This window comes from Leptonychotes weddellii, chromosome 11 (genome assembly GCF_054177405.1).
Source record: "Leptonychotes weddellii isolate Sample4059 chromosome 11, ASM5417740v2, whole genome shotgun sequence".
Taxonomy (NCBI): Eukaryota; Metazoa; Chordata; class Mammalia; order Carnivora; family Phocidae; genus Leptonychotes; species Leptonychotes weddellii.
Genome location: NC_138379.1, coordinates 9688462 through 9715801, shown reverse-complemented (window position 1 = coordinate 9715801; position 27340 = coordinate 9688462). Strand labels below are relative to the sequence as shown.

Genomic DNA, 27340 nt, shown 5'->3' with positions numbered 1-27340 from the left:
CTCTGTTTGACTTATTTCACTCAACATAATACCCTCCAGTTCCATCCACGTCGTTGCAAATGGCAAGATCTCATTCCTTTTGATGGCTGCATAATATTCCATTGTATATATGTACCACATCTTCTTTATCCAGTCATCTAGACAGAAAACAGTTTTAAGAGCAATTGTCAGCCACCTCTTGCCAATAAATGATGGGATAAAGTGTAAAAGAAACTGTGATCATCAATCTCATTTTACAAGTTGGTTCTGACCCTAATTTATTTGCTGTGTTATGGTAAACTCGGAACAATCTTCTCCCTTTGTGGACCTCAGGTTCTCTGAAAATGAGCAGAAAGTTCTTGAAAATGCAACAGAAGATTTCCAACTGATCTTTCTGTTTCCATATTCCGTGCTTTTGGTAATCACAATGATTAAACTTATGGTTGGGATAGCAACAGCAATCAGAGCTATTTGATGCTGGTTGATGTATGGCCTAGTAAGGCACCTGGGACAATAATATTTGTTCTAACCTCCTCTGACAAAAGCAAACCAAAGGTTTCTTTCTGAAAATTGTCATAGAGATAAAATTTCCCAAATAATTCCTATTCTATGAAGTTTGAGTCCACCTACAAAAACACTGATTAAATAGGGTACTGTATTCATAAATTCAGCTTGATGTAGAGTGTTGAGGTGAATTTATATATGCAAGAGTGTGTAAATCCATTGATAGTCACTGTGTTTCATGAGCATTTTCCTCCCCTGGAAAACCTCTACTCGCTGTGCAGTTAGTGTGCTCAATGTCTCCCAAACAACTTCTCTCTGGGACACCTGCTCTCTGGGACACTCTGGGTTTTGGTGAAAGACATTGAGGAAAAGGGATTGTTTTGAATGTGAACTTTGGAATATAATATACTCAGAAGCAAATTGTAGTAGCTCTGTTAGATACTACCTCTCTCTGGGCAATTTTATCTTAGTTTATTTTTCTTATTTCTTAAATGGATTTATTAAATACAACTATTTCAAATTCATTGTGTATATTCAAAGATCCTGTAGCCAAGTGTCGAATGATGTTTAGGACCTATTTTTGCATTCACAAATATTGACGTCTAATCATGAACCTGAAATTAGGAAAAGAGACACTGTCTCAACTTCTCAGAAGCCTTTGACAAAAATCACCTATACCTTGTCATTTCTAGTTGGAGAAAGTGGGTATGGGACCCTGGACTGGACCGGGGAAGATAATTATTAGCAACCTTCACATAGAATATTTTCTAGGTAAATTGAAATGCATGAAATGTATGTTAGAGGATGGTACTGTCTTAGCCCTAAACAGGCAGAGAAGTAGATGGGGAGAGGCCATAGAGAAACATGCTACCAGATCAGCTTTGGGAAACTTCTAAAAACATTTCTCTCGGGTGATGAGAAATATCTTAACACATACCATCAACCTATTAAGAATGAACTGCTAGGAAAACACTCACTAAATATAAAATCTTTTCTTGTGGTTATTGTTACACATTGGTTCTAAATGTCCCCAGTGATGGTGTTGAAGATAATTCTGTTTCCTGTGTGGGAAAAGGTGACCTCGTAGATTATTCCAGAAAGAGGAACCTCTCTGCAAAACAACGTTATCTTTCTCGCCTCTCTTCCTTTATGTATTAAGATGCGTAATTTCTTTTGACAACTATGTGCTCTTTTTGTTAGGCTTCTTTCACTTAGCAAACTTATATTGATGGTCATCCATGTCTTTACATGTACTGAGTAGTATTTCATTGTATGGATTTACTACAATTTGTTAATCAATTTGCCTATTGGTGGGCATTTGGACTGTATCCAGGTTTGGTTTTTGACAAATTAAGCTATTATGAACTTTCATGTTCAAGCCTTTATATGGCCACGAACTTTAATTTCTCTTAGATAAATACCTAGAAGTGGAAAGGCTCAGTTCTATGAAAGATACTTTACATTTAAGAGACTGCCAAGTAGCTTCCAAAGTGATTGTACCATTTTACATTCCTCCCTGCAGTATATGAAAGACACAGTTTCCCCACCTCAATGCCAGCACTTGGTATGGTCAGTCTTTTTCATTTTACCACGCTAATAGATGTGAATTAATCTCATTGTGATTTTAACTTCTATTTTGAGCTCTTTTCATGCCATCACTTGTTTATTTGGTCAAGTATCTAGTCAAATCTTTTGCCTCCTTTTAAACCGAATTGCTTCTTTTCTAATTATTGAGTTGTGAGGTCTTTGTATAGTCTTCATTCAAGTCCTTTATTGGAAATATGATTTGAAACTCTTTACTCCTAGCCTTTTCTACATCAACATCTTTCAAATAACAGATGTTTTCATTTGAAGTCCAATTTACATTTTTTAAAGTGGATCATGCTTGCGCTTCTCCAAGCTCATCAGCAAAAGCAAGAGAAAGATTTTTCTCTAGCAAGTAAGAAAGCCTCTGCCAGTTTACAGGATATAGGAAAACCTGGGAATTCAAGTTTCACGACCATATCCCCATTCCAAGTCTCATCATCCCATTGTTTTCTTCACTAAGGTTTCTGACAGTACAATAAAAGACTTATTAAAAATGCATATCTAGTGTCCTTTGCAGTCCTTTCAAACTTTAAAGTTTGTGCTTGATTTTCAGCACAGTCTGCTTTATGACTGCAGAATATATGTATTTGTAAGTGTTTTACGGGAAGCCTTGTGACTTCCATGGTGTGCATCAGGTTGATATTTAACTAACCTAAGAATTTTATTCATTTTCTTCAAGGTTTCTAATGAGGTTAATATCACCAGCCAATGCGACAATCCTTATCATTATCATCTTCCCATATTGCTTAAAGCGCTAAAACTGCTTAACTCAAAGCTTTCTCTTCTACATGGACTGCATTCCTACCCTCTTCTGGCTGGAGTCTCAGTGGTGACATTACAACATGCTAGAGATCATCGTTATAATTTCCACTAATCTGGAATCTTTATGATTATGATTGTGTAGACACTCACTTCCAAAATCTGATAAAGAAGGTCTACTTCATAGAGCCACTTCTGGTTCCATTCTCCCTACTTCCTCTAAAAAGAGCATGTGAGATAAGGACTTGAGTGCAGATGGTTTATTGGGTGGTCAGCTCAGAAAGCTGTGAGAGGGAATGTGGAGAGTAAATGGGAACGAAGGAAAACCACAACAAGATGGTTAAATCCACCATTTAGGGCAACTGGGGTTCGATTATCCAAGTGCCTTCAAGAAGTGTGTAAAACACCTCCCAGAACTGTCAACTTAAAGTGCAAGAGGCTGAGACATTTAGCTATCTTTCTTTGAGTGCATAGGAACATTCAGTCTGCAGCATGTGCTAATCTTGTGCAATTTATATATCTTGCAAATATTACCTCCAAGTTGATGGCCTTTATTTTCCATCTGCATGGTTTTTTTTTAAGGTACTAAATGCTGTTAAAAAAAAAAAAAACCCAAACATTTATTTATTTATTTATTTAAATTAGAGAGAGAGAGAGAGCCCAGGTACACACATGTGCCCTAGCTGGGGGAGGGGCTGGGGAGAGGGAAAGAGAGAGAATCCCAGGCAGGCTCCACACTCAAGGTGAAGCCTGCTGTGGGGCTTGATCTCAAAACCCTGAGATCATGACCTGAGCCAAAATCAAGAGTGGGTCACTTAACAGACTGAGCCACTCAGGTGCCCCTAAAAGAAACCCCTTTAAAATTGTATAATAAAAACTCACAGGTGTATCTGACTTCTTTTACTTGGTGTAATATTTTCAAACTTCATTCACTTTGATGCATATATATATCAGTTCCTAAAATTTCTTTTTATGGCTGACTAATATTCTACTATATGGCTATGCCTCATTCTGTTTATTCATTCCTCAGTTGATGGACACGAGTTTTTTCCACCTGTTGGCTGTTGTGAATAGTACTGCTATGAACATATGTATACAGTATTTGTTTGAATATTTGTTTGTAGTTAAGGAAGCATATTATGTGATTCCGTTGATATGAAGCCTTTAAAATAGACACACCTATACAGGCAGAAAGCATATTAGTGGTTTCCAGGGATTGTGGGTAGGGGAGCAATGGACACAGGGTTTCCATGTGGGGTGATGAAGAGTTCCTGGAACCAGACAGAGGTGATGGCTGCACAACACTGTGAATGTATTAAATTCTTCTGAATCATACACTTTAAAATGGTTAATGGCGGGGCGCCTGGGTGGCTCAGTCGTTAAGCGTCTGCCTTCGGCTCAGGTCATAATCCCGGGGTCCTGGGATCGAGCCCCGCATCGGGCTCCCTGCTCAGCGGGAAGCCTGCTTCTCCCTCTCCCACTCCCCCTGCTTGTGTTCCCTCTCTCGCTGTGTCTCTGTCAAATAAATAAATAAAATCTTTAAAAAAAAATGGTTAATGGCTACTTTTGGAATTAAGAGATTCTCACTGGGCATTTAAGGTTACAGATAAGAGTGTAAAATGATGAGTAAGCATTTGAGTGTAGAGTCTGCATCCTGGAGTATGTGTCTAGATTTGGGGATAAAACGGTAGAAGCCACGTGCACCTAAATGCTAGTTACACTTATGTAACTGGATGTGATCAACCTAAAGGAAGAGTTTAAGAGAAAAGAGAAGATATTTCATTTGCAAGTTTTGATTACATGAAATTTTAAAGTGGGATAGAGACGTCAATACAGAAAATGAGAGCTTGTGGTTCCCATATAAACCAAAATCTAGGTGACATATAAAAGGTAGTCTTAAATTTTTTATTTAAAACATCTGTCTAAAAACCTGAGTTAGAAAATGACCTTTCTCCAGCTTAAAGATTCTCTTTGTTTGGAGGCAGCCAAAGAATAAAGACCTGGCAATGGGCTGTGCCTACTAGGGCCCTCTCCAGTGCTGTGGGTGTCATATCTAGGGATCCTTGTGTTTTGAAACTTCTCTGTGTTTGTCACAGTCTGAGTATCTGGGCCAAGAAATCTTTAGCAGGATCTCCTGTGGGTTTTTCCTTATCTTTGTTTTAGGCCATGGTGCTCTCTGATAAACAGCTGCGATGTGTCCAGACTTCTAGTACAGTAGATAATTACTCATCTCTGTCACCTAGAATTAGACTCTGATAGCTTTATTCCACTCCCTCTTCCCCTTTTCACTCCTCTCTGTTTCCCTGGCTGAGATGCCACTTATTCTAGAAGTTAGTGTTTCCCATTGAAATGGATAGATATTGAGGATAGTGCATTTCTTCTCTGCCTCTTCTTTATGTCTTTGCTTTAGATCTTTCTTAATTATATCCTACAGTAAAGTCAAAGTGTGGATGGATATTATCAGAGTTAATAAAAGTGGAGAATATATCTCTTTCCCTTGTTTTCATTGCTAATTTTATAGAACAAACATTTATAATCAGAATTTTATGAGCTCAAAAGGAAATGAGCACACTGTCAATTTTATGTATATAATATACATAATACAATATTTAAATAAAATATAATTATAAAAATATAGTCATATAATTATATATGTAATCTATAATTTATCTATCTATATCTATCTCTCTATATGTAATCTCCCCAATGGTCTCCTCAAATTCAAAACAAAAACTAAGAAACATACCACTGGCTTTCATTTAAGGACATTAAAGAAACTAAAGGTTAGAGAGGTTTTATTATTACCTCGGTTGCAGATTTAGTCACTGGTGTAATGTGAGTCTAACCCTGATATTTATATATCTGTGGCTATAATCTTACAATCTTCTCTCCCTTTTCCCAATTCCAAATGTTATTCACCAAGTCCAGGCAGCTGTTCATCCGGTGGTGCAGGTGGGTTGGTGAGGAGGTGGAAAAGGTGGGCAGTAAGCAGTGAGATTGAGAGAACTTGAGTTCATGGAAGGAAAATAGAATATTTTCACATCCTGGGAGACTAGAAAGAATTTAGTTTATCTACTGCCTGGCTTCCTAAGTAGCCCCTTGCAGTAGACAATTGAAATTATTTGGTATTCTTCTGCACAGCAGGATTGTCTATCCCCCTTTATTTATTTACTCAATCATTTATTTATACCAGTATGGATATTTATTTTATATGTTGGATTCTAATCCAGCAATACTTTATCTTTTTTTGCTTAAAATGTTCCAGCTTTGGACATTATAAGCTCTTTCAATTGGCTCCTCTGTCCCTTTGACATACCCTTATCATTATGTTTCTTTTTAATTACTTTCTTACTTTTTGGCATGAAAAGATACTCCAGACTTATTTTGTCTATTTCTTACCCAAGACACTAGAATCTGCCATTTACTCAAGGTCTGGTTTCTTTTACTGGAGAACAGTATTTGAAGCAAAGATCTGTGAGTTAGGTGTGCTTGTTGCTAGTGGGGTGTTGTTTTTTTAAGGTTCTCTCTATTGAAAGAGCAAGGAGATATGTATGCATGTTGACCCCTGTAAACACATGTATCTATAAATATTCCTACATATATTCACATGTATCTATGTTAACTAAAATATGAGTTCATACTGATTTTTCCATCTCTAATAGATTGCCATGTGGATCATTCTGGACTTCTCCCCTTGCTTGTCTATAATCTCTCATTTCAAGAGTGAGAAACATGGCTTCCACAATCCACCATCCACTTACTTAGTTCTTCAATTCTAGTATATGTGTATGGTAGTTTCAGACTTGACTGACAAAATTAATGCATGCTGTAGACTGAATGTTTATGTCCCCTCAAAATTCATAAGTTGAAAACCTAATCTCCAACATGATGGTATTTGGAGATGTGATCTGTAGGAGGTGATTAGATCATGAGGGCAGAGCCCTCATGAATAAAATGAGTGCCTTTTATGAAAGAGACCCCAGAGGGCCACCTTGCCTCCTTTTGCCATTTGAAGGCTGACTGCTATGAACCAGGAAGTGGGCCCTGACCAGATACCAGATCTGTCTACACCCTGATCTTAGATTTCCAAGGCTCCAAAACTGTGAGAAATAAATTTCTGTTATGCATGAGCAACTCAGTGTGTGGTATTCTGTTATATAGAGTAGTCCAAACAGACGAAAACAAGACAGAGTTATTTAAAGAAGATTTTAAAATCAGTACAATAAATTCAAACCAACCAACAGAATAATAGAAGACACCAACATTCAATTCCAAAAGAGCTAATATAAATAACGATAAACATGTGAAAAGATGCTCACCACCATTTTAAGCCCATAGAATGGGTACAAACTGGTCTCTTGTATATTACTTATTTTTAATATCTTATAAAACCAAGAATTGGACAGGATGTGAAGCAATAGTAACAGCAGTTGTCACATATTTCTTGGAGTAAGATAATTCAAACTGTGAGTTTAGAGAATAATTTAACAATATCCTATGGTAAGAGGTGTGCACAATTTAAGACATAAACCTTGAAAATTATTTCCCAGTATACAAAGACACATGCTCCAGGATGTTCTGAATTGGGTTTCTGCTGAAATAAAAATATTGCAGGAACTGTAGATTTTATCAACATGCAAGAAAGAAAATGTTTGTATTTACACAGTGGAATATGGTAAAATAATGAAAATGAATGAATAAAAGCCACACATTATGATAGTGAGTGGAAAATGCTCTTTGAGGAAGATGAAGTAAACATGATACAGTTTTAAAACACAAAAACACAATCCGTTGGTTACGGACAACTCTACTTTTGTCTGCCCATATGCTAACAGAATGCCCTCCCTTTCACAGACTTTCAAAACCAGTGAAAAATGTAAAGAGCAGAGCATTGAAAATCAATGTGGGAAAAATATGATTTTTATTTAATGTTATATTTTGTAGAAAAGTGGAATCAGTAAAAAAAAACAAACTCTTTTGATCTGATTTCTATCTCTTGATCTTCTGAAACAATTGGTTCTCTGATTTAAAAAAAAATTAAGTAATTAGCAAGCCATAAAATAAATGGAATATCCTCCCTGATTTACAAACTGACTGATGGGACCCAGGGCTGTGGGTAAATATTTGAAAACAAGTCTTAGAAGACAGGGTAGAACATTACGAGTTACATCTCAAGCAAAATCATAATCATAATCAATGAAAGTAGTGGTTGAAGAGTTCTCCCATGTAACCAAGAGAAAAGGGCTAATAAAAGGGTTGGTTAATAACTTTTTTTTAAGTAGGCTCCATGCCCAGTGTGGAGCCCAGTACAGGGCTTGAACTCACAACCCCGAGATCAGGACCTGAGCTGAGATCAAGAGTAGGACGCTTAACCTCCTGAGCCACCCAGGCACCCCAGTAAATTTTTTTGGTATAGCCAGTTGTAAAGTGGTTAGTGATTTTTTGTCCTGATGTTTGTTAACAAAATGTTAATTTGTGGAAATTCAAATTTATTCTTAGCTGCTGTTTGGCCTTTGGGATAAAAGTCAGAATCACTTGTCTTCATGTGACTGAGGTTTTGATAGGAAAACCCTTAAATACGGTACTTAAGAAAATAGGCTGGGAGTGCAATCAAGATTTAAAAGCAAGTTTCTGTTAGTTGGTCCTTGGCTTCACTATCTCATGCGAGCACTGGTTTATTCACTGAAATTTCCTTGCAGCTGCCCTGGGGTAGGCAGGGTAGGATGACCCACAGGAAGTAATGGTGACAACTCAGCTGAAGGTGATTGTCCCACTACTCTTCAGACCAGATCAGACTCTTCGGTGGAAATGGTTTTAAGGAATGATGGTCAAGAGGAGCTCTCACCTCCCATCTGGTGCAGTTCTTGAGGGATGCAAAGGTAGGAAGAGTTCATTTTCTATTCTCAGCTTCTAGGAAGAATTCTGGGTTGAGCTATTAGTGGGTGATATGTAGGAACATGGATCAAAAGTGTCTAGTAAAAGCTGAGGTGAGAATGAAATTTGGGACAAGTTAGTCTGCTTTTGAAGGACAGGTTCTCATCTATGTGGGAGTGAATGTTCAGGCTAGGGAATTGGGCCCCCTTCAACAATTTCTTCAAAGGAAAAATACTAACTAACTTCCAGAATAAATGGAATCTGAACTGGAGAAATTGAAGGAAAGGAAAGGGAAGAAGTGGCTGGCTGAAGATCAGATAAAGTCCTCCTTTCCTGGTAAATGGTTCTGTTGTGTATATTCATGTGCAGAAACACAGCCTGGCTTCACCCGTGACCTGATGTGAGAGGGAAACTCTGAAACTTGATCATGTAAGGAAACTTCTGGTCCATCCTTTATTCCCTGTCTTATGATAGAAATATTACTCTTTCAGGGTGTCTGGGTGACTCAGTCAGTTAAGCATCTGACTCTTGATCTCAGCTCAGGTCTTGATCTCAGGGTAGTGAGTTCAAGCCCTGTGTTGGGCTCCACCCTGGGCATGGAGTGTACTTAAAAAAAAAAAGAAAAAGAAATATTACTCTTTTTTGAGACACGTAAGACACATGTCATATACTAACATGTTTTGACATTGCCCCATATCTATGGGTCTTAAAAACACACAAAAATTATCCGAGACCCGATGTAACCTAAGGTCACAAGTTTAGGTTTTATCTTCAGGATGTTTTGCTTAGACCTGGATCCTGATCACTTAACAGATGGCTGTCAAAGCTCTGTCCGCGTTGTTTTTCCCAGACAGAGGTAGTAATGTTATTGTTTGAGTCTATTTGTAATTAGCTCTGTTCGTGTGGGCAAATATGCAGGAATGACCTTTTTTTTTTTTTTCCTTTAAGACTAAAGAATGAGACAGAAACTAGGAAATATAGACAAACCAGACTCACTATAGGTCACTTTAGAACTAAGGCAGAGCATATAAGGCAGTATGAACAAGGGTGCATCCGTGATTTATTACCACAGTAATGGTGCCTAACAAATAACCCCCTGAAACTTAATGGCTTAAAGCAATAAACATGCATATTGCTGACAAGTCTGCACATGGGTGTTCATGGTTCTTCTGAAATTCCCTGGGATCACTCACATGAGGGTCGATAATTGCTATCTGGTTAGGGATGACTTCAGCTGAGATGAGTGCTATGACTCTTCTCATTTCTGTATCTTTTATCCTCAAGCAAGGTGGCCCAGTTATGTTTTTTCAGCCATGACATGAGCTCAAGCGCTTGTGCTTTTAAAACATTTGCTGATATCTCACTGGCCAAAGTGAGTCACAAGGCTGAAATCAAAATTGAGGGGGACAGGAAATATATTCCACCTTTTAATGGGGGCAGCAGCAGTGTCATGAGACACTGGTATGAATGCAGGGAAGGGTAAAGAATAAAAGCTGTCATGCAACTAATCTTGTAATGTATGGGGATTAACATAAGAATAAAAAAAAAAGCTGTCATGCAACAAATCTATTTGCAAGGGTAGTATACAACAATTAAAGAGAACTCTGAAAACCATTTTGAGTTGGCCTGGCACATCAGAGCTTTTAATAAATCATCACTATGCTTATGGTGTAGGGCAACATTAGCAAAGGCCAATTTGCTAGAGAAATTGAATTCTCATTTGGTTCAAACACAGAAATGCTGACTGACATTGAAGAAGTGATAGAATCCCTTTATTTTTTTTTATTTTTATTTTTATTTTTTTAAGATTTTATTTATGTATTTGACAGAGAGAAAGCAAGAGAGGGAACCCAAGCAGGGGGAGTGGGAGAGGGGAGAAGCAGGCTTCCCACTGAGCAGGGAGCCCGATGCGGGGCTCGATCCCAGGACCCTGGGATCATGACTAGAATCCCTTTAAAACTAAGTTTTCTTACATGGAAAGTGAAGGTTGTCATTTTATGTAGTTTCTGTTCACATGCACTTATAAATTCATTATATAAATTAAAAACTTATTTTCTTTTACTGTATCGTAGGCTTCCAATTGACAGGAATTGTGCGTGTTTTGTTCATTGCTATATTCCTAGCAACAAAACTTATAACAGGGTCTGGCACATAGTAGACATTTAATCAATATTTGTTGACTGAATGAATGAATGGATATTACCCATATCCATAATATAATGACCAATGAATGATATTATAACAATGGCACTTACAGGACTCACTATAATGATTTGTTCATTTTCCATCAGTTTCTTTTCCTAGAAGATGTAAATGTAAGCATTCTGAATGCATATTTATCATATTAAATTTTAACAATAATACAATAAAAATAATAATGATGCTATCTATTATTTAGAATATACCAGGCACTCAGTTCCAAGTTTTACATGTACAAATCTGTTGAAATCATATAGACGTATGACAAGCAACAAGAGGCAAGTACCACAAGCACATCCTTTTATAATTTTATTATTTATTTATTAGGAGTTTATTTATTTATTTATTTATTTTAGAGAGAGAGAGAGAATGCGGGGAGGGGCAGAGGGAGAGGATCTCAAGCAGATTCTGCACTAAATGTGGAGCCTGACGCCAAGCTCCATCTCATGACCTGAGCTGAAACCAGGAGTTGGATGCTCAACGGTCTGAGCCATCCAGCGCCTCCCCGACCTTTTATAATTTTAAAAACTAGGACATGGAGATGGTAAAAGAGACCTGCCCCAGTTTACACAGTATGTGACTGGAATCATAACTCAGGCAATTTAACTCACCATCATACCAAACTGCCTCATTAATACCATTCTTCCAAAGGCCATTTTTCATGTCTATAAGAAAGGGGTTGAAGAATGAATCTGTGCTCTGTAAATTATTTACATTTATAGCACTAAAGACTGTGTTAATACAACAGAAGGAACAACTGCATGGTTTGGCCCGAATCCTCTACAGAAAAACATCATCCAAGTAGACCAAACAGACAACCTGAAGACCTTCCTGAAGGGGGAGCCCCAAATACTGCGGGTGAGTGAGCTTGACCTTTAAACATAGTATTTGGGGAGATAGCCATTTCCAGAGAGGAGAACAGTTGTCCTTTGTGGCTCCTGAGGTATGATTAACTGTGTCATAAACTGACCTCCATAAACCTTACAATGGCAGGAAATAGATTTTTTAAAAATCAGAGGTGCTGTAATCTGAAAGGAAAATGCATTTCTCTAGTGAGAGGGGAAAAAGAAAATTATCATAAAACCTTTCTAAATAGCCTTGAACTTGAGAAAAGGCCATGGATTCCTAGGGGTTTCATCCTGGGGGCCCTTCCAAACTCAGGAGATGGGAAATAGCTCTGTGTAAAGACCACAAAATCATCTTCTTAGAAACCTGCGTGCTTCATACTCTGAGCATCCTCTTTTTCACTCCCCAGGTGGCTCAGATCCTGATTGGTCTGATGAAAGTATGCCTATTTGTTATAGGTCTGTGTTTTTATTCTTCTGACTTTTCCTTTTGGTGTTATCCCCTAACCATGGTCTCAGGATATCCTATATGGGGATCCTTATTTGTGAGTATGTGGAATATTTCAACTTCCTCAGTGGTAGAATTCTGCAAATATTTCTTCCAGCATTCCCTTTCAAAAACCAATGACTTGATCTGGGATTTTACTTCTTAGAGCAAAAGATGTGACCTAAATTCTTTGGGGTTCTGATGATCTCTGGTTTGGGGAAGTACAGGTGCAGGTTCACCAGGCTGAGTGGATTCTTCCATTTTTAGTTCTTTGTATCTGGAGCTGTGTCTATTGCTGCTGGAAGAAACATGACATTAAACCTGGTAAGTATTTCCCTGGGCCCAAAGCAACAAGCAGAATCAGAAGTGCTCTATCTCAAGACAAGGGAAATAATCTCCAATTCTCTGAATCATTTGGGCTCTATGCGGGTCATGGCTAATTCTTCCACGAGGAAACTGAGGTTTGACTTGATTTTATCACCCCTATTTCTGACACTCCATCCCTGGGATTAATTTATGAATACAGAATCCAATGCTTCAGCCCATGCTCCTCTTTCTTTCTTAAACTTAGGAAAATTATTTAAGAATGTGTCTTCAACCCCTTCAGAATAAGTGAATGTTTTTGTGTTTTCCAAAGGGAAGAAGAGCATGAAACAAAGGGACATAAGGGACGCTGATCATTCTCTTCCAGATCAAAGGCGGCCTGGGAATGAACATGCTCAGTGCCGTGGTTGGGGGAATAGGGATAATCATGTTAACAGTAGAGCTGACTATGGTACGTGGATCAGAAAAAAGGGTCTTATTCTTGTAAGTGTTTCTGAGCTGCTTTCATTTTCTGAAGTTATATTTATATTATCTAAATGTATATTAGTCTTAGATGACTGTCTTTCAGTTGATCCTGGCTTATCACCACAAACAAAGATCTGGCACTTGGATCTCATGGGGAGAATTTTCCGTCCCTTTTTGCTAGGACCTACCAGGACAGTTACCTTTTTTTCTCACATTCTTCACTGAACACAGCGATGTTAGAAAATTGATCATGAGGACCTTTCTTCAAAGTCTCCAGGTTCGAGTTGAGATGGCAGTGGGCTGCCATGCTGGCTCAGCAAACTCTGTGTCATTTGTAGGTGGGGTGAGGAGAGTCAGGGCTCCAAGCCAAGATGCTCAGAGCCTTGGGGGTATATGTATGCGTAAGGAAAGAACAATGATATCACTTTCGTAGACCTGGAGGTTCTCTCCTCTTTGGATGAGGAAAAAGTATAAATTCATACAGGGAGGTTATTATAAGGAAAATAACTTGATAACTTGAAGTGGACAACAGAGAGAATTTCTAAGCCAAGAAAACTAAGGAAATACATCTGCTTTAATCTGAATTTCCCCACACTTATGAAGTTCCAGAGTAGAACTCCTCTCAGCCATTTTAGGATTTTCTTTTCAATTTTTCTTTTTTGGTTTGTTAGGAGAGAGAACATACCTGTTTCTATAGTGGAGAAAGAGTCAGATTGGCATCAGAGAATCCAGGGCCAGGGGAAGTATCCATCTATTAATTATATTCCTTTCCTTTTTCCTCTTCTCTCTCCTGGTGGAATCTGCTTCTTTTTAGAGGGTATTTGAGACTGCGATATTAGTCCTCTCCCTGCTGGAAGTCAGCATCGCTATCTCTCTTTCTGTGTTTGGGTGCAAGGTGACCTACTTTGTCACACAGGTGAGTGTTCAGGACCTGAGGGAGGGTTCACATTTGTCATGTGATGCTGAGTCTGTGTTCCTGTTTCTCTCATTGTGTCTCTTCTCTCTGAACCAGTGAGAAGGATAAAGATGAAGAGTGAAGGAACGATCGTTGTGTATGCGACTCCTTCCTGAAATTGGAGGAGACAGCAGAACACAGAGAGAGCTATGGCAGATGTTTCTGGGAGCCTCATGTCTTGCTGGATATTGATTTTTATCTAGTGGGGATGTAAGGCCCTGAGGGAAGGGATATTTAACTCTCAGGTCCCAGGTTACAGAAAAGAAGTAGGGGTCCCCAGGATGAATTGAATCCCTCTAGCTGGAAGAGTATGTGAATAACAATATATATTATTCTCAAGCTCCACAGGTGGTGGTTATCCAGCCAACCAATGACAAGGTGCCCCCAGTAATGGCCCCTGATAAACATGTTTATGAGGACCTGGAGTTTTAACAGAATAGTTCCTGCTTTTAGAAAAATTATTCATTGGGTATCACTAGGTCAGTAATAACCTGCCTGCTGGAAAGTGTTCACATCTGTGCATGGGAACACTGTTACTGCAAAACCAAATAAAATACATTTTTTCCCCCTCTATTGATGCTGATTGTGATTTTGAATCCCATCCTCCCACATCGTCCCATAACCAATCATATGACTGGGATGCACAGTATCATTTCTCATGATAACTTTTAATGGAACTATACAGAAAAGTGAATAGATCATTGTAACAGCTGGCCAACTTTTTTAAAGATTTTTATTTTTAAGTAATCTCTACACCTAACATGGGGCTTGAACTTACAACCAGAGATCAAGAGTCACATGCTCTACCAATTGAGCGAGGCTGGTGCCCCCAATTTTTAGATGAATAGAAAGTGAACATCTTCATGTAACCAGCACTTGCATCAATGAGTACACATTACCAAAGTTTCAGAAGACTGAATGCCCCCTTGCATTCACTCAGATCCCCAGGGTAACTGCAATCTTTGAATTTTACAAAATGGAATACTTTGATATGTATAACTGAGTATATATATTGGATATGACTCCTTTCTTTTAGCATGTTTGTGAACTTCATTCATGCTATTGCCAGTAACAATACTTATTCTTATTGCTGCAAGATATTCTATTGTAAGATTTATAGAACAATATATCATCTAAGTATTGATGAATATTTGGGATGCTTCTACTTGGGATGAATAATGCTGTGCATAAAAATGTATCTATACACTTTGGTACATGCATGTGTAAAATTCCACTGGGTATAGACATAGCAGTGGAATTGCTAGGTTATATCCAAAGTGCATATAACACGGACGTGCCTTCTCACAGTGCTTGAGTTCCAGTCGTTGCACATTTTCACCTTGACATTGTGTGATTTCCATTTTAAACATTTTGATGTAGTTGTATCAGACTGTAATATTTTTAATACTATTTATTTTTATAACAGCTTTAGATTTATTAAAAAAAATTGAGAAGATAGTAAAGAGAGTTCCCATACACCCCAAATCAGTTGACATCTTACATTAGTGTAGAATGAACCATATTGATACATTATCATTAACTTAAGCATTATTATTATTCAGATTTCTTAATTTTTAGCTAGTGCCCTTTTCCTGTTCTAAGATCCCACCCAAGACACCACATTTATTAGCTGTCATGTTTCCTCAGGCTCCTCTTGGCTGTGACTATTTACGAGACTTCGTTTTTGATGACCTTGATAGTTTTGTGGAATACTGGTCAAGTGTTTTGTAGAATGTCCCTCAACTGGAGTTTGCCTGATATTTTTCTCATGATTAGACTAGTGTTTTGAGTTTTGAGGAGGAAGAACTCAGAAGTAAAATATCATTCTTATCACATTCAATCAAGGGTACATACTATCAACATGACTTACACTGTTGATGTTGACTTTAATCACCTCACTGAGTACAGTTTTTCCAGTATTTTCCACTCTAAAGTTAGCTTTTTCATGACTTTTATACTGTAGTCTTTGGAAAGATGTCACTATACAGCTACTGTGTGCAGCCCAGCCTCAAGGAGTCAGGAGTTATGATCTACTGCTTTGAAAGTGCATAAGTTATTAGATATTCTGCACTGGGGTTTTGTCTATTCTCTCCCACCTATTTATGCATTCAATTATTCATTTGTATAGATTCATGAATACTTATATATACTTTGGGTTATAATCGAATACTATTTTATTTTATTGCTCAAATTTTTTCTGATTTCATCACAGTGGCTCCTGCGTCCCTTTTGTGTATCCCGTCATTGTGTCTCATTTTGAGCACTTCCTTGTTTTATTGCACTACCATATTCTCAGGCTCATCTTATGTGGTTCCTGCTCAAGTCTTGGAATCAGCCATTTCATCAGGCAGCCCTGTTTCCTTTTAGTGGAGAATGGTATTAGAAATCAAGATCTGGACTCTAGGTGTGCTTGTTGCTATTAGGATGTCATTTCTTTCAGGTTGTCTCAGCTAACAGAGCAAAGAAATATACATATGTCTACTAACTCATGTGTCTTAGTTGAACTGCCATAACAAAGTACTATAGACTGGGTAGCTTAAACACATTTATTTCTCACAATACCAGAGGCTGGATGTCTGGGATCAGGGTACCAGCATGGTCAGGTTTTTTTCTGGCTTCCAGATAGCCATTTTCTGATTGTATCCTCAAATAGCATAGAGTAAAGAGACGAATCAAGCTCTCTCATGTCTTTCATGTAAGGTACTAATTCCATCACAACAGATCCACCCTTTTACCTCATTCCCTCCCTAAGTCCCCATCTCCAAAAACCATCATTTTGGGGATTAGAGTTTCAACATATGAATTTGGGATGGAGGAGGACACAGACACTCAGTCCATAGCATCATGTTTATACAACTCTATAAAAGCTTCTATCTGTAGCCATCTGTTATAGTATATGTTACATCTGGTTTTGAAAAAAAAAAATCACAAAAAGTGCTAAAAAAGACAAAAGAAAGCCCACAATTTTTATACATTTTAAAAACTATTCTGTGACCCTGTGTACTATTTAGAACTATTGAGAACATACTTTGTATGATTTCTATTCTTTTAAATTTGTTAAGTTGTGTTTCAACACATGAAGTAACCAACTGGTAAATATCCCATGTACATTTGAGAAAAATGTACTGTTGTTGGATGGAAAAGTCTGTAACTGTCAATTAGATCAACCTGATTGATGCTGCTGCTCTGGTCATCCATACCCTCACTGCTTCTCTGCCTGGCTGATATATCAGTTGCTGTCAAAGAGGTGTTGAGGTCTCCAAATATAATAGTATATTCGTCTATTTTTCCTCTTAGTTTCCTCCATCTTTTTCCTCAAATATTTTGGACCAGCCATAAGTGGCCATTGAACATTTCGAATACGGTTACTGAGACTAAGAAAATAGACTTAAAAATATTTTTATTTTAAATAATTTAAATTTAAATTGCCATATGTATCTAGTGGTTATTGTATTATATAGAACAAAAGTGGAATTGTTTGATCTTATGGGACATAGTATTAATTTTACTGGACTTTGAAAATTGTTGGTTATATTATTCAAGAAGAATGGGGTAACATTTTGATTAGTTATCAGTGGGCCAATTAAGCAACACAAGCTTTTATATATGAGCTTATTTATGTAAAATATCATCAGAAAAGCTTAATGTCCTTAGAATGATAGAGTATAATTAATTAACCTAACACTATATTAATGAAATACTATAACCTATAGTATTTCATATAGTTAAAAGTATTTTTGCCTATATTTACTGTTTTCCTTGATGGATATCCCAATCTAAACTGAGTAAGCACGAGCTAGACCATTTGAGAGATAAATAAACCTAATGTTTAGTCACAGAAGATACACACCCAAAGACACAGAGTGTAAAAGTGATGGACCAAACTTGCAAAGTATTTTCACAATTAGTTCAGGAAACTACGTTTACCTCATTGTTTTTTCATCAAACGTTAAACCTCAGAACTTTACGTCACCCTACATTTCCTGTCTCCCACACAGTGCTGTTTAATGGACTGTGGCAAGAAGAGACACATGCTTCTTCCAGACCAAAGTACCTAATTGCCAAAGGTCCGACTTCTAACTTTTTCTTTCCCTACCTTGGCAAAATTAAAAAAAACAAACAACTTTTTGAGATATCATTCTATTTGGTAGAACCCATATCAGTGTGGGTCTAAAGTGAATAGCCAACTAATAATGAACGTGAAAAATAGGAAGTAAATGAATTTCTGATGTGTTAAGCCATCAATATTTCTAGGTTAAGTTTTGTAACAGAGCATAAACCTAGCCTGTGATGACATCCAAATATAACAAAAAAAGTGGTGACAACCAAATTCTTAATATTATAAATGCCAGTTGCTATCTTTATAACTCTAAACCACACAGTTGTATCCTCACATATTGTATATTTGTATATATAAATATACACAGGTATATTTATGCCTCAGTGGTCCCAGTATGTGCTTCTTGCTATCACTGTGGATTCAAAATACAGAAGTGCAGCTTCATATTTGTTTGCTAGTATCTGTGGGATAACGTGAAGGTGTTTCTTCCTTACGTTCAAGTTCTCGATAGATTGAAGTTTGAGGAAACAAGTCTTGGTAAAGATCTTCAGAAGGTGTTTTCCAGCAAAACAATATAGAAATCTGTAAAAAACAAACAAACAAACAAAAACGCTAAGGAATAATCTGTAAAGTCTGTAAAATAAGCCATTAAGAATAATATAATCCAAGTCCTCAATGATTTGTCTCCAAATATATGCTATCTTACTCCAAAGATAAATTGTGTGTACTTTGGGCCCAGAGGAGCCTACTGGCTGCTCTCCAAAAAAGGTAGAGGGTGAGGTCAATTTCAATCATGACTAATACTACCCAATGATTCAACAAATGGTGTTGGGAAAACTGGATAACAACATGCAAAAGAATGAAACTGGACCACTTTCTTACACCATAGACAAAAATAAATTTTAAATGGATTAAAGACTTAAACATGAAACCATAAAAATCCTAGAGGAGAACACAGGCAACAACCTCTTTGACATTGACCGTAGTAACTTCTTTCTAGATATGTCTCCTGAGGCAAGGGAAACAAAAGCAAAAATGAACTATTGGGACCTCATCAAAAAAAAAAAAGCTTCTGCACAGTGAAGGAAATAATGAATAAAACTAAAAGTCAACCTACGGAATGGGAGAAGATATTTGCAAGTTACATATCTGATGAAGGGTTAGTATACAAAACATATAAAAAACTTATAAAACTCAACACCCCAAAACCAAATAATCCAATTAAAAATGGGCAGAAGACAGAAACAGAGATTTTTCCAAAGAAGACATACAGATGGCCAGCAGACACATGAAAAGATGCTCAACATCACTGATCATCGGGGAAATGCAAATCAAAGCTACAGTGAGATATAACCTCACACCTATCAGAATGGCTAAAATCAGCAACACAGGAACAACAGGTGTTGGAGAGGATGTGAAGAAAAGAGAACTCTCCCCCTGTTGGTGGGAACGCAAACTGGTAAATGCATACTGGAAAATAGTATGGAGGTTCCTCAAAAAGTTAAAAATAGAACTACCCAACGATTCAGCAATTATACTAATAGGTATTTACTGAAAGGATACAAAAATACTAATTCAAAGGGATACATGCACCTCAAATGTTTATAGCAACATTATCTACAATAGCCAAATTATGGAAACAGCCCCAAGTGTCCATCAACTGATGAATGGATTAAGAAGATGTGGTGTATATATACAATGGAATATTAGCCATAAAAAAGAATGATATCTTGCCATTCACAACAATGTGGTTGGAGCTAGAGAGTATTATGTTAAGTGAAATAAGTCAGTAAGAGAAAGACAAAGATCATAGGATTTCACTCATATGTAGAATTTAAGTAACAAAACAAATGAACAGAGGGAAAAAAGAGAGAGGCAAACTAAGAAACAGACTCTTAACTATAGATGGTTACCAGAGGGGAGGTGGGTGGGGGATAGGTGAAATAGGCGATGGGGATTAAGGAGTGCATTTGTTGTGCTGAGCACTGGGTGTTGTATGGAAGTGATGAATCACATATTGTACACCTGAAGCTAGTATTTTTAAAATTTTATTTACATAATATTTACAAACCCTTGTGTTGAGGGCTGACTTCCAATAGATCACAGCAAAGGAGCTGCTCTGCTACGAAGAAAACCCCCATCCAGAAGCAGGTTGTCTAAGAATGGTTTAGCACCAGGTTCCCCATGACGTGCATTGTGCTACGGGCAAGGGGGTGGCCCCCTTTCTGGCCACACCCATTTCCCAGGATGAGTGGATCTCCACATCACCTGAAGCTAATGTTACATTGTATGTTAACTAACTGTAATTTAAATAAAAAGTTAAAAAAAACTACCCAATGATTATTTTTTTCCAGATATTTAGCCAGGTGAGTATCAGACTACCTGGCTTATTACTGTTTAGTTTTTAGGAAGATAAAGGAAAATATAAGCATGCCCATTAAAATAATTCTTGAACAGAAATAGGGAGATATAATAGAGCTTTTTGCCTTCTTTTATCATTTTGGTATGAAGACTGTCAGCCCAGCTAATATTAGGACATTTGTATATATGGTACATTGCTAATGGGCTGGAAAATAATGAGCTGATAATAGAACGTAAGTTTTTGAGTGTCTGAACACATTATGTGTGATTATGTATATAAAATTTTAAGTATTTTTGTATTTTGTATTTGTGATTTGATATCTGTCTCTTATAATGAATGATTATTTGATGAGAGAAAGTAATGTGAGGTTTTTTAAATAAAGGATGATTATTGTATTTTCATAATTTTTAAAACTAACCCATGGAGCTGTTACTATCATTTCCCCTCTCTTAACAGTATAATTTGTTTTTAACCTGGAAAATGGAGAGAAAATTGTGACTATATTTCCTGGCTCTCTTGCAGCTAAGTATGGGCAAAAATTTAAGTAGCCAGCAAATGTAAGAATAAATAGCATGTCTCATTTTGGAGTTACATACTTAAAAAGAAGGGTATGTATTCCCATTTCCCTTTTCCTTTCTGCTGGTTGGGATGTGGATGTGATAGTAGGAGCTGGATCCAGAGGTGAAAGCCATGTTTTGAGAATAAGAGATTTACCTTTCCATCCCTGTTTTTGGTGAAAGCATATTGCTATAGAAAGCAAAGACCTGGCTTACAATAGCCAGGGAATATTTGAAATATAAAGCAATTCCAACACCACTATACCATCAGAGAGTAGGATACCAATACTGAGAAATACCTAAGAAAAGTATACTCTCCAGTGTCTACTCTAGTGACGGACATGAAAATTAGTGTACAAAGAGCCAGAGAGGAAAATGAATAAGTTAATATCTCCCAGAGACATGAACTATGGTATAACCTAAGTATTTTATGCCATTTTGGGGGGCAGGGAATCTCCATAATTCCTGCCTTCAAAAATATTGTAATTGCTGGGCGCCTGGGTGGCTCAGTTGGTTAAGCGACTGCCTTCGGCTCAGGTCATGATCCTGGAGTCCCGGGATCGAGTCCCGCGTCAGGCTTCCTGCTCAGCAGGGAGTCTGCTTCTCCCTCTGACCCTCCCCCCTGTCATGTGCTCTCTCTCATTCTCTCTCTCAAATAAATAAATAAAATCTTTAAAAAAAATATTGTAATTGCTATAGATTAGTGATTTCACATTTCTCTTTTTCTCCCCACATTGAAGTTTTATCATTATCTTTGGTCCATTCCACATATATATAATAGGTGTGAATAGAGATGGGGCAAATAATTTGTCTTTCAGCCCGCATTGCAATGAGCTACTTCTGAATTTGTTGGAGAGAACTACAAATATACAAAGACTCCAGGGCAATAAATGGCTTGGATTATCGTCCTTTGTGAATTGGTGAGTGTATTTTAGGTGTGTGGAGGAAGGTAGATGTTTATATTTGGTGCCTATAGAGAGGAATGAGATTGAGAATGCTCATCTTCCTTTAATAATAGAAATTCTATCTACTTTAGCTAGATTTGAGCCTAACAGAATTCTGCAGCGTCCATTATAGCTCAGTGTGATTATGTGATACTGTTGGTCTAGTGGATACATTTCACTTCAAATCCATGACCTTACAAGAATAAATTGTCTTCCCCCTCTCTGTATCTTTTCTCACTGGATGCTGCACAAATATGAAGAACAGAGCTGAGGTGGGCAGAATATTATGGTGTTATTACTGTAATTATGTTATATCATATAACAAAAAAAGACAGTATTTGGATGAGCCTAATCTAATTATAGGAGTCTTTTAAAAACAGAGTGTTCTCTGGACGGTAGAAGAGGAAGTCAGAGAGATTGAAAGCATGAGAAATGTTTGACGAAGAGGAAGCTCTCTGTTGCCGAAATGGAGAGAACCACTTGAAAAGATCCAAGAGGGCTTCTAGGAGCTGAACATAAGTGACTCCTGGCCAACCATCTCGGTCCCATAATCACAAGCAACCAAATTCTGCCAACAACAACAATGAGCTAGCAGGCCATTCCAGAGTTTCCAGGGGGCTGGTGACTCCAGTACATGGACTTCAGCCTTATGAGATTCTGAGTAAAGCATCCAGTCGGGTCCACCCAGACTTCTGATCTACAGAGCTGTGAGGTAGTAAGTAGGTGGTAGGCATTGTTTTAAGTTGATATGCTTGTGGCAATTTGTCAGGCAACAACAAAAAGTTATCATGTGTTTTGGTACTGGAAATGGGGTAACAATACAATATTATTGCTATAAGTATATCTAGGATCTGTAAATAAATACCGAGGATACAGGAGTGGCTTTGGCATTAGGCAGTGGGATGAAACAAGGTTGAGAAAAATTTTGAGGAGCAAAATTTTCACGAACAAAACTTGGAGGAGCAACATTTTGAGGCACAGTATGGATAAAGCCTAAAATGTCTCAAACGGTCTGTTAGTGGAAATAAAGACACTGAGAATGCTATCAGTGTGGCTCAGAAAGAAGTGAGGACCGTATTACTGGAAACTGGAGAGAGGGTCTTGTGGTGCAGCGGCAGAAATTTAACAGAATGTTCTCTGACAGTTATGTGGAAAGCATAACTAGTAAATGATAAACTTGGATAACAAACTGAGAATTCCAAAGCACTGAAGGAAAAGCCTGGCTTCTTCTTGCTTACAATAAAAGGTGGAAGAGAAGAAATTCTACTTATGTGTGACACCTTTTGCCATGCCCATGGGTCCATCCCACCCATGGTCTTCCTTTCCTGACTGACTGCCCTGAGGAATTCAGACTTGCTTAACTAGCCCTTAGAATCATAGAATCCAATGCTTGTGATAAATGTTATACACTTGAAATGAGGGGAGTTCTGATGCCATAAAACTTTCCATTTCCTGTTTGAATTAACTCTAACTGACACACAGCCGTGGTAGTAATTTCAACACACAAAAAGAACCAGTTGATGAGGTTGGGGAAAGCAGGCCACTAGCTCTGTACTACCTGTAATTGTTACATGTGATAATAAAGCATAAAATTCTAACTATATTTGTGTTTCTTAGCTTATTTTATTTTCAATTGTATATACCTGCAATTATATATTTCATCTCCTTCAGGTTTTTAAATTAATTATGCCTTGATTTTATTATTTTTTGAATGATAGATACTTTGTATATTCATCACACTAAAGAGTATACTTCATACAGTAAATTAATGGATGGATGGATGGATGGATGGATGGATGGATGGATGTTTGAATTCATGGATATATACCCCTCAGTGAGAGTTTATGTATGGACTAGAGAATTATACACTGTGTATTCCAAGTGTGCTCAACACACAACTAGTAGCTCCCAGGTTGTCCGTAGAATCACTTATAGTTTATATTTTTGTTCATTTTACCAAAAAAAAAAAAAAAAGGTCACTGACAGCATCATCTAATGAAATAGTTGAAATCATCCTCATTCTTCCAAGAATTGCACTTACCCAGTGAATATTCTTGTCATCCACATTATAGTTGAGCATGGAGAGAGGTAATGAAATTAAAATTTGCAGACAAGTTAGGATAATCAGGACACTCACAAGTTCCTGTTAAAGAAAATAAAATGTCATGCATTACCATATACCAATGATCATGACTCATCTTCCTCATGCTCAGATAACATTCAGTCTTCCCAGAATTCAGGAGGATAATACTTACAGTTGCAATTGATTTGACGCCCAAACAGAAAGTTTCCTCCTTGCAATCATAGCGGCAATTTTTTGTTAAATTGTATGACAGAATACAGATCCCAATAATCGAGACCAAGGTGCTGAGAATGTTAGCACCTAGATTCCCTCTCAGCTGAAAAAAAAGGAAATAACTAGCTTATAAGTTAAGGACCAGGGGTTTCTAGACCCTATAAACTGGGAGGAGAATTCTGACTTAACTTAGCCATGGGATCTACAGGCATTCATCACCCCTAGATTGCCAATTCAGTTCAATGGCAAATCACAATTGGGAGAAGAAAAGTTGGAGAGGATTGATCTTTCTTAAACACATACCATGGATAGGATAAAAACATTGTGGACATTTTAGCATCTCTAGTTTCTGACCCTGTATTAGCTCCTCCCTCTACCAAAAATAAAACTCTGCCTTGCTCAAGCCTAAGCCATGCTTTTATCTTTATTAACATTGCCCTACCCCATACCATAAAAAAGCTTTAATAGCTAGATAAATCTTTACTCATTCTTCTTATGGTGACAAGATATGGGGATCAGAATTTCTAAAATCCCAGGAGATCCAGCTTGTTTGTGTCTAGCTATAGGATGATCACATGATTCATTGGGCCAAATTGACAGTTACATGATGAAATGTACTATAAAATGATGAATCCCCTGGATGACTGGGCTTCAAATGGGAAAGTCAAGAGTGTTATAAGTTCTGATAAATGGAAAACTTGTTAGCTTACCAGTGATTTTGTTTGCTTCTTGGCAGACACAACAGTCAGACTTCCAGAAACGATAAACTGTTTATAAGATAAGAAAGATGTCTGCAGAGTAGCAGCTTCTTCCAACTCACCCTCCCACCCCATTGCCAGATGCATATCTCTCTTCCTATCTAGTGCCCCCCACCTCCCAGGCACCCCTTCAGAACTCAGAGGAAAGCAAATCATGAAAGTGTGTGCACTGCACAATTAAAGTACCATAATTATACTTTTATTCTTATGAATAGTAAAATTCCTTTAGCTAAATAAGAGAAGTGGACATAAAAACCACAGCAGAAAAATACTTATTCAATGTGGAGAAAATAAAATAAGTAGAGTAAATATAATTCAAAGACACACTTTGGGGTGCAGTAAAGGGGAAAACATGAGCTCAGATTACATGGCATTTTTCTCAATGTATTTGGCCAAGAAGTGTGATGACTTAAGAAGAGTAACACTTCCCTACCCCCAGCATCTTCTCCGATCCAAATATTATTACATTTCAGAGACACTTCTTCCATGTGTCAAACCCAGGATTTTCTCCTTGAGCAAAACAGCAAGATTATACTGAATAGTATCATACTACACAGCAATGAATAGAGCTTAAGGAAAGTGTTACATTAGAATATATATTAAAGTTCAGGTTGGAAATTCAATCTTAACTATCGTTGCAAGTATTCTAGAATTGGCAAGATGCCATACAAGTTGTGTATTTAGCGGATGAATGAATGAATAAATGATTGGATAATTATAAATTTAGATGTGAGGTACTCACAGACAATGCCCCCCAGAAAGAGAAGCCTGTGTAAATTGAGAAGAAAATGATTCTGTACATTTCAGAATTAGGAACAAGAAATCCAATTATCCCATAAAAGAAGCATTTCACACCAATCATAATCTGAGCCATCTGGATAAGAGACAAAACAAACCAAATTACAAACCATCAAAATTAACAAAACAAAAATACATGTTTTAAAGACAAAGGTGAGCATTTTTCAGGAGAGAGAATCACCTGGTCCAAATATCCTGGTCATCCATAGGATTGACCCCCTTGAATACTATTAAAAGATCTGCTAAGAAGAGTCAGATCCTGGAGATGTGCTTTTTTTTTTTTCCAGAGGCCAGCCCATATGGGTCAACTTTGCTTTCATAAGATACAGTCACAATGAGGCTCATCCAAGAGCTTCATTTGCAGTCTCCTCTTAATGCACCCCTCCCATGCCCATATAAACATGGTCCCTTGCTTTTAATCAAAGTGTCTTTCTTCCACTCCACAGAATGATTGACACAGGTCATAACCTGGTGCCTCTATGACAACCACTTCATCAGCCAAAATAATCCTTCACCCTCAATATATCCCCCAGTTTCTCCTGGTTCAAAATTCTTTATTAGTGGTTTACTTACTTACCCCCAGTGCTTCTAGATTCCCCTTCAGGAATTTCTGCAGCCTGTCTAGTAGATGTTTCAGGGTACTAGATGTTTCTGTCTCTCCCAGTGGGGTACTTTGGTTTTGGTTTGGAGGAATGTCCACAGGCATCCTAACAGAATTCAAAGTTTTGTTCATTCTGTAATAGATGGTCGTCTGTTAATAGCATCATATATGCCCCATCATATGCCAAATATTGTTAATCTTATTATAAGGGAAGTAGATACTGGGCTTCTTTTATCTGAGGTCTTTATCATATATGAAGAGAAGTCACTGGCCAAGTGATGTTCATGTGTCCATGCTGCTGACTCTGATATCACTGATGTGATAAACAACAGTGTAAATGAAGGAGAGAGATGAGAGAGGTTGAGGAATATCAAATCCTACATAACTATAAGATATCCTCCCAGGTTAAGGAATGCTATAAATCTCAAGCCTGGTTTTGTGTTTGTTTTTGTTTTTAAGTTGCATGTGGCCACAGACTTGTAAAAAAGTACCCACCATGAGAGTTGTGATATATTTATTTAGCTTTAGCCATGGTGGAGTGAAAATAACCTGGGATTTAAAGGCAAATAGAGGGACACCTGGTGGCTCAATTGGTTGGGTGTCTGCCTTCGGCTCAGGTCATGATCCCAGGGTCCCGGGATGGAGTAGAGCTCCTTGCTCAGCAAGGAGCCTACTTCTCCCTCTGCCTGCTGTCCCCCCCGCCCCCGCCCCGTTTGTGCTCACTCTCTCTCTCTTACACAAGTAAATAAAATCTTTAAAAAAAAATAAAGACAAATAGATCTGAATTAAAGACATTTCCCTTTAATTTAATTAAATGTATCACATAATTTATCATCCATTCCAAGATAATTTTGAGGATGAAAGAGAATAGGATTAGTATCCATAATTATTCTAGGGAAATAAGAGAGACCCGGGAATACACTATATAAAAGCCACCTTACCTTTAATTTCTGTGTGACAATGAATGCTATATTTAGTTCAAGCCC

General features: G+C 37.5%; 1 protein-coding gene and 1 long non-coding RNA gene across 3 annotated transcripts; one reads left to right on the top strand and one right to left on the bottom strand.

Annotated features, from left to right (window-relative positions):
* Window positions 1-8502: 8502 nt before the first annotated feature.
* LOC145716045 (uncharacterized) lies at window positions 8503-14543 on the top strand. 2 transcript variants are annotated; one of them, XR_014138377.1, is made up of 5 exons: window positions 8503-8708; window positions 9073-9132; window positions 11651-13009; window positions 13838-13939; window positions 14036-14543. It is a non-coding gene; the product is annotated as an uncharacterized LOC145716045 (long non-coding RNA). The 2 variants fall into 2 exon arrangements; XR_014138376.1 differs by having other exon boundaries at window positions 11651-13939.
* A 695-nt stretch (window positions 14544-15238) lies between these two features.
* Window positions 15239-26483, bottom strand: LOC115936786 (high affinity immunoglobulin epsilon receptor subunit beta-like). The gene is made up of 6 exons (XM_081798045.1): window positions 26331-26483; window positions 25698-25829; window positions 24908-24964; window positions 24157-24300; window positions 23943-24044; window positions 15239-18620 (listed from the first exon to the last, which is right to left on the bottom strand). The coding sequence occupies exons 1-6, from the start codon at window positions 26457-26459 to the stop codon at window positions 18480-18482; spliced, it is 705 nt and encodes a 234-aa protein (XP_081654171.1). The 5' UTR covers window positions 26460-26483; the 3' UTR covers window positions 15239-18479.
* Between the last annotated feature and the right edge of the window lie 857 nt (window positions 26484-27340).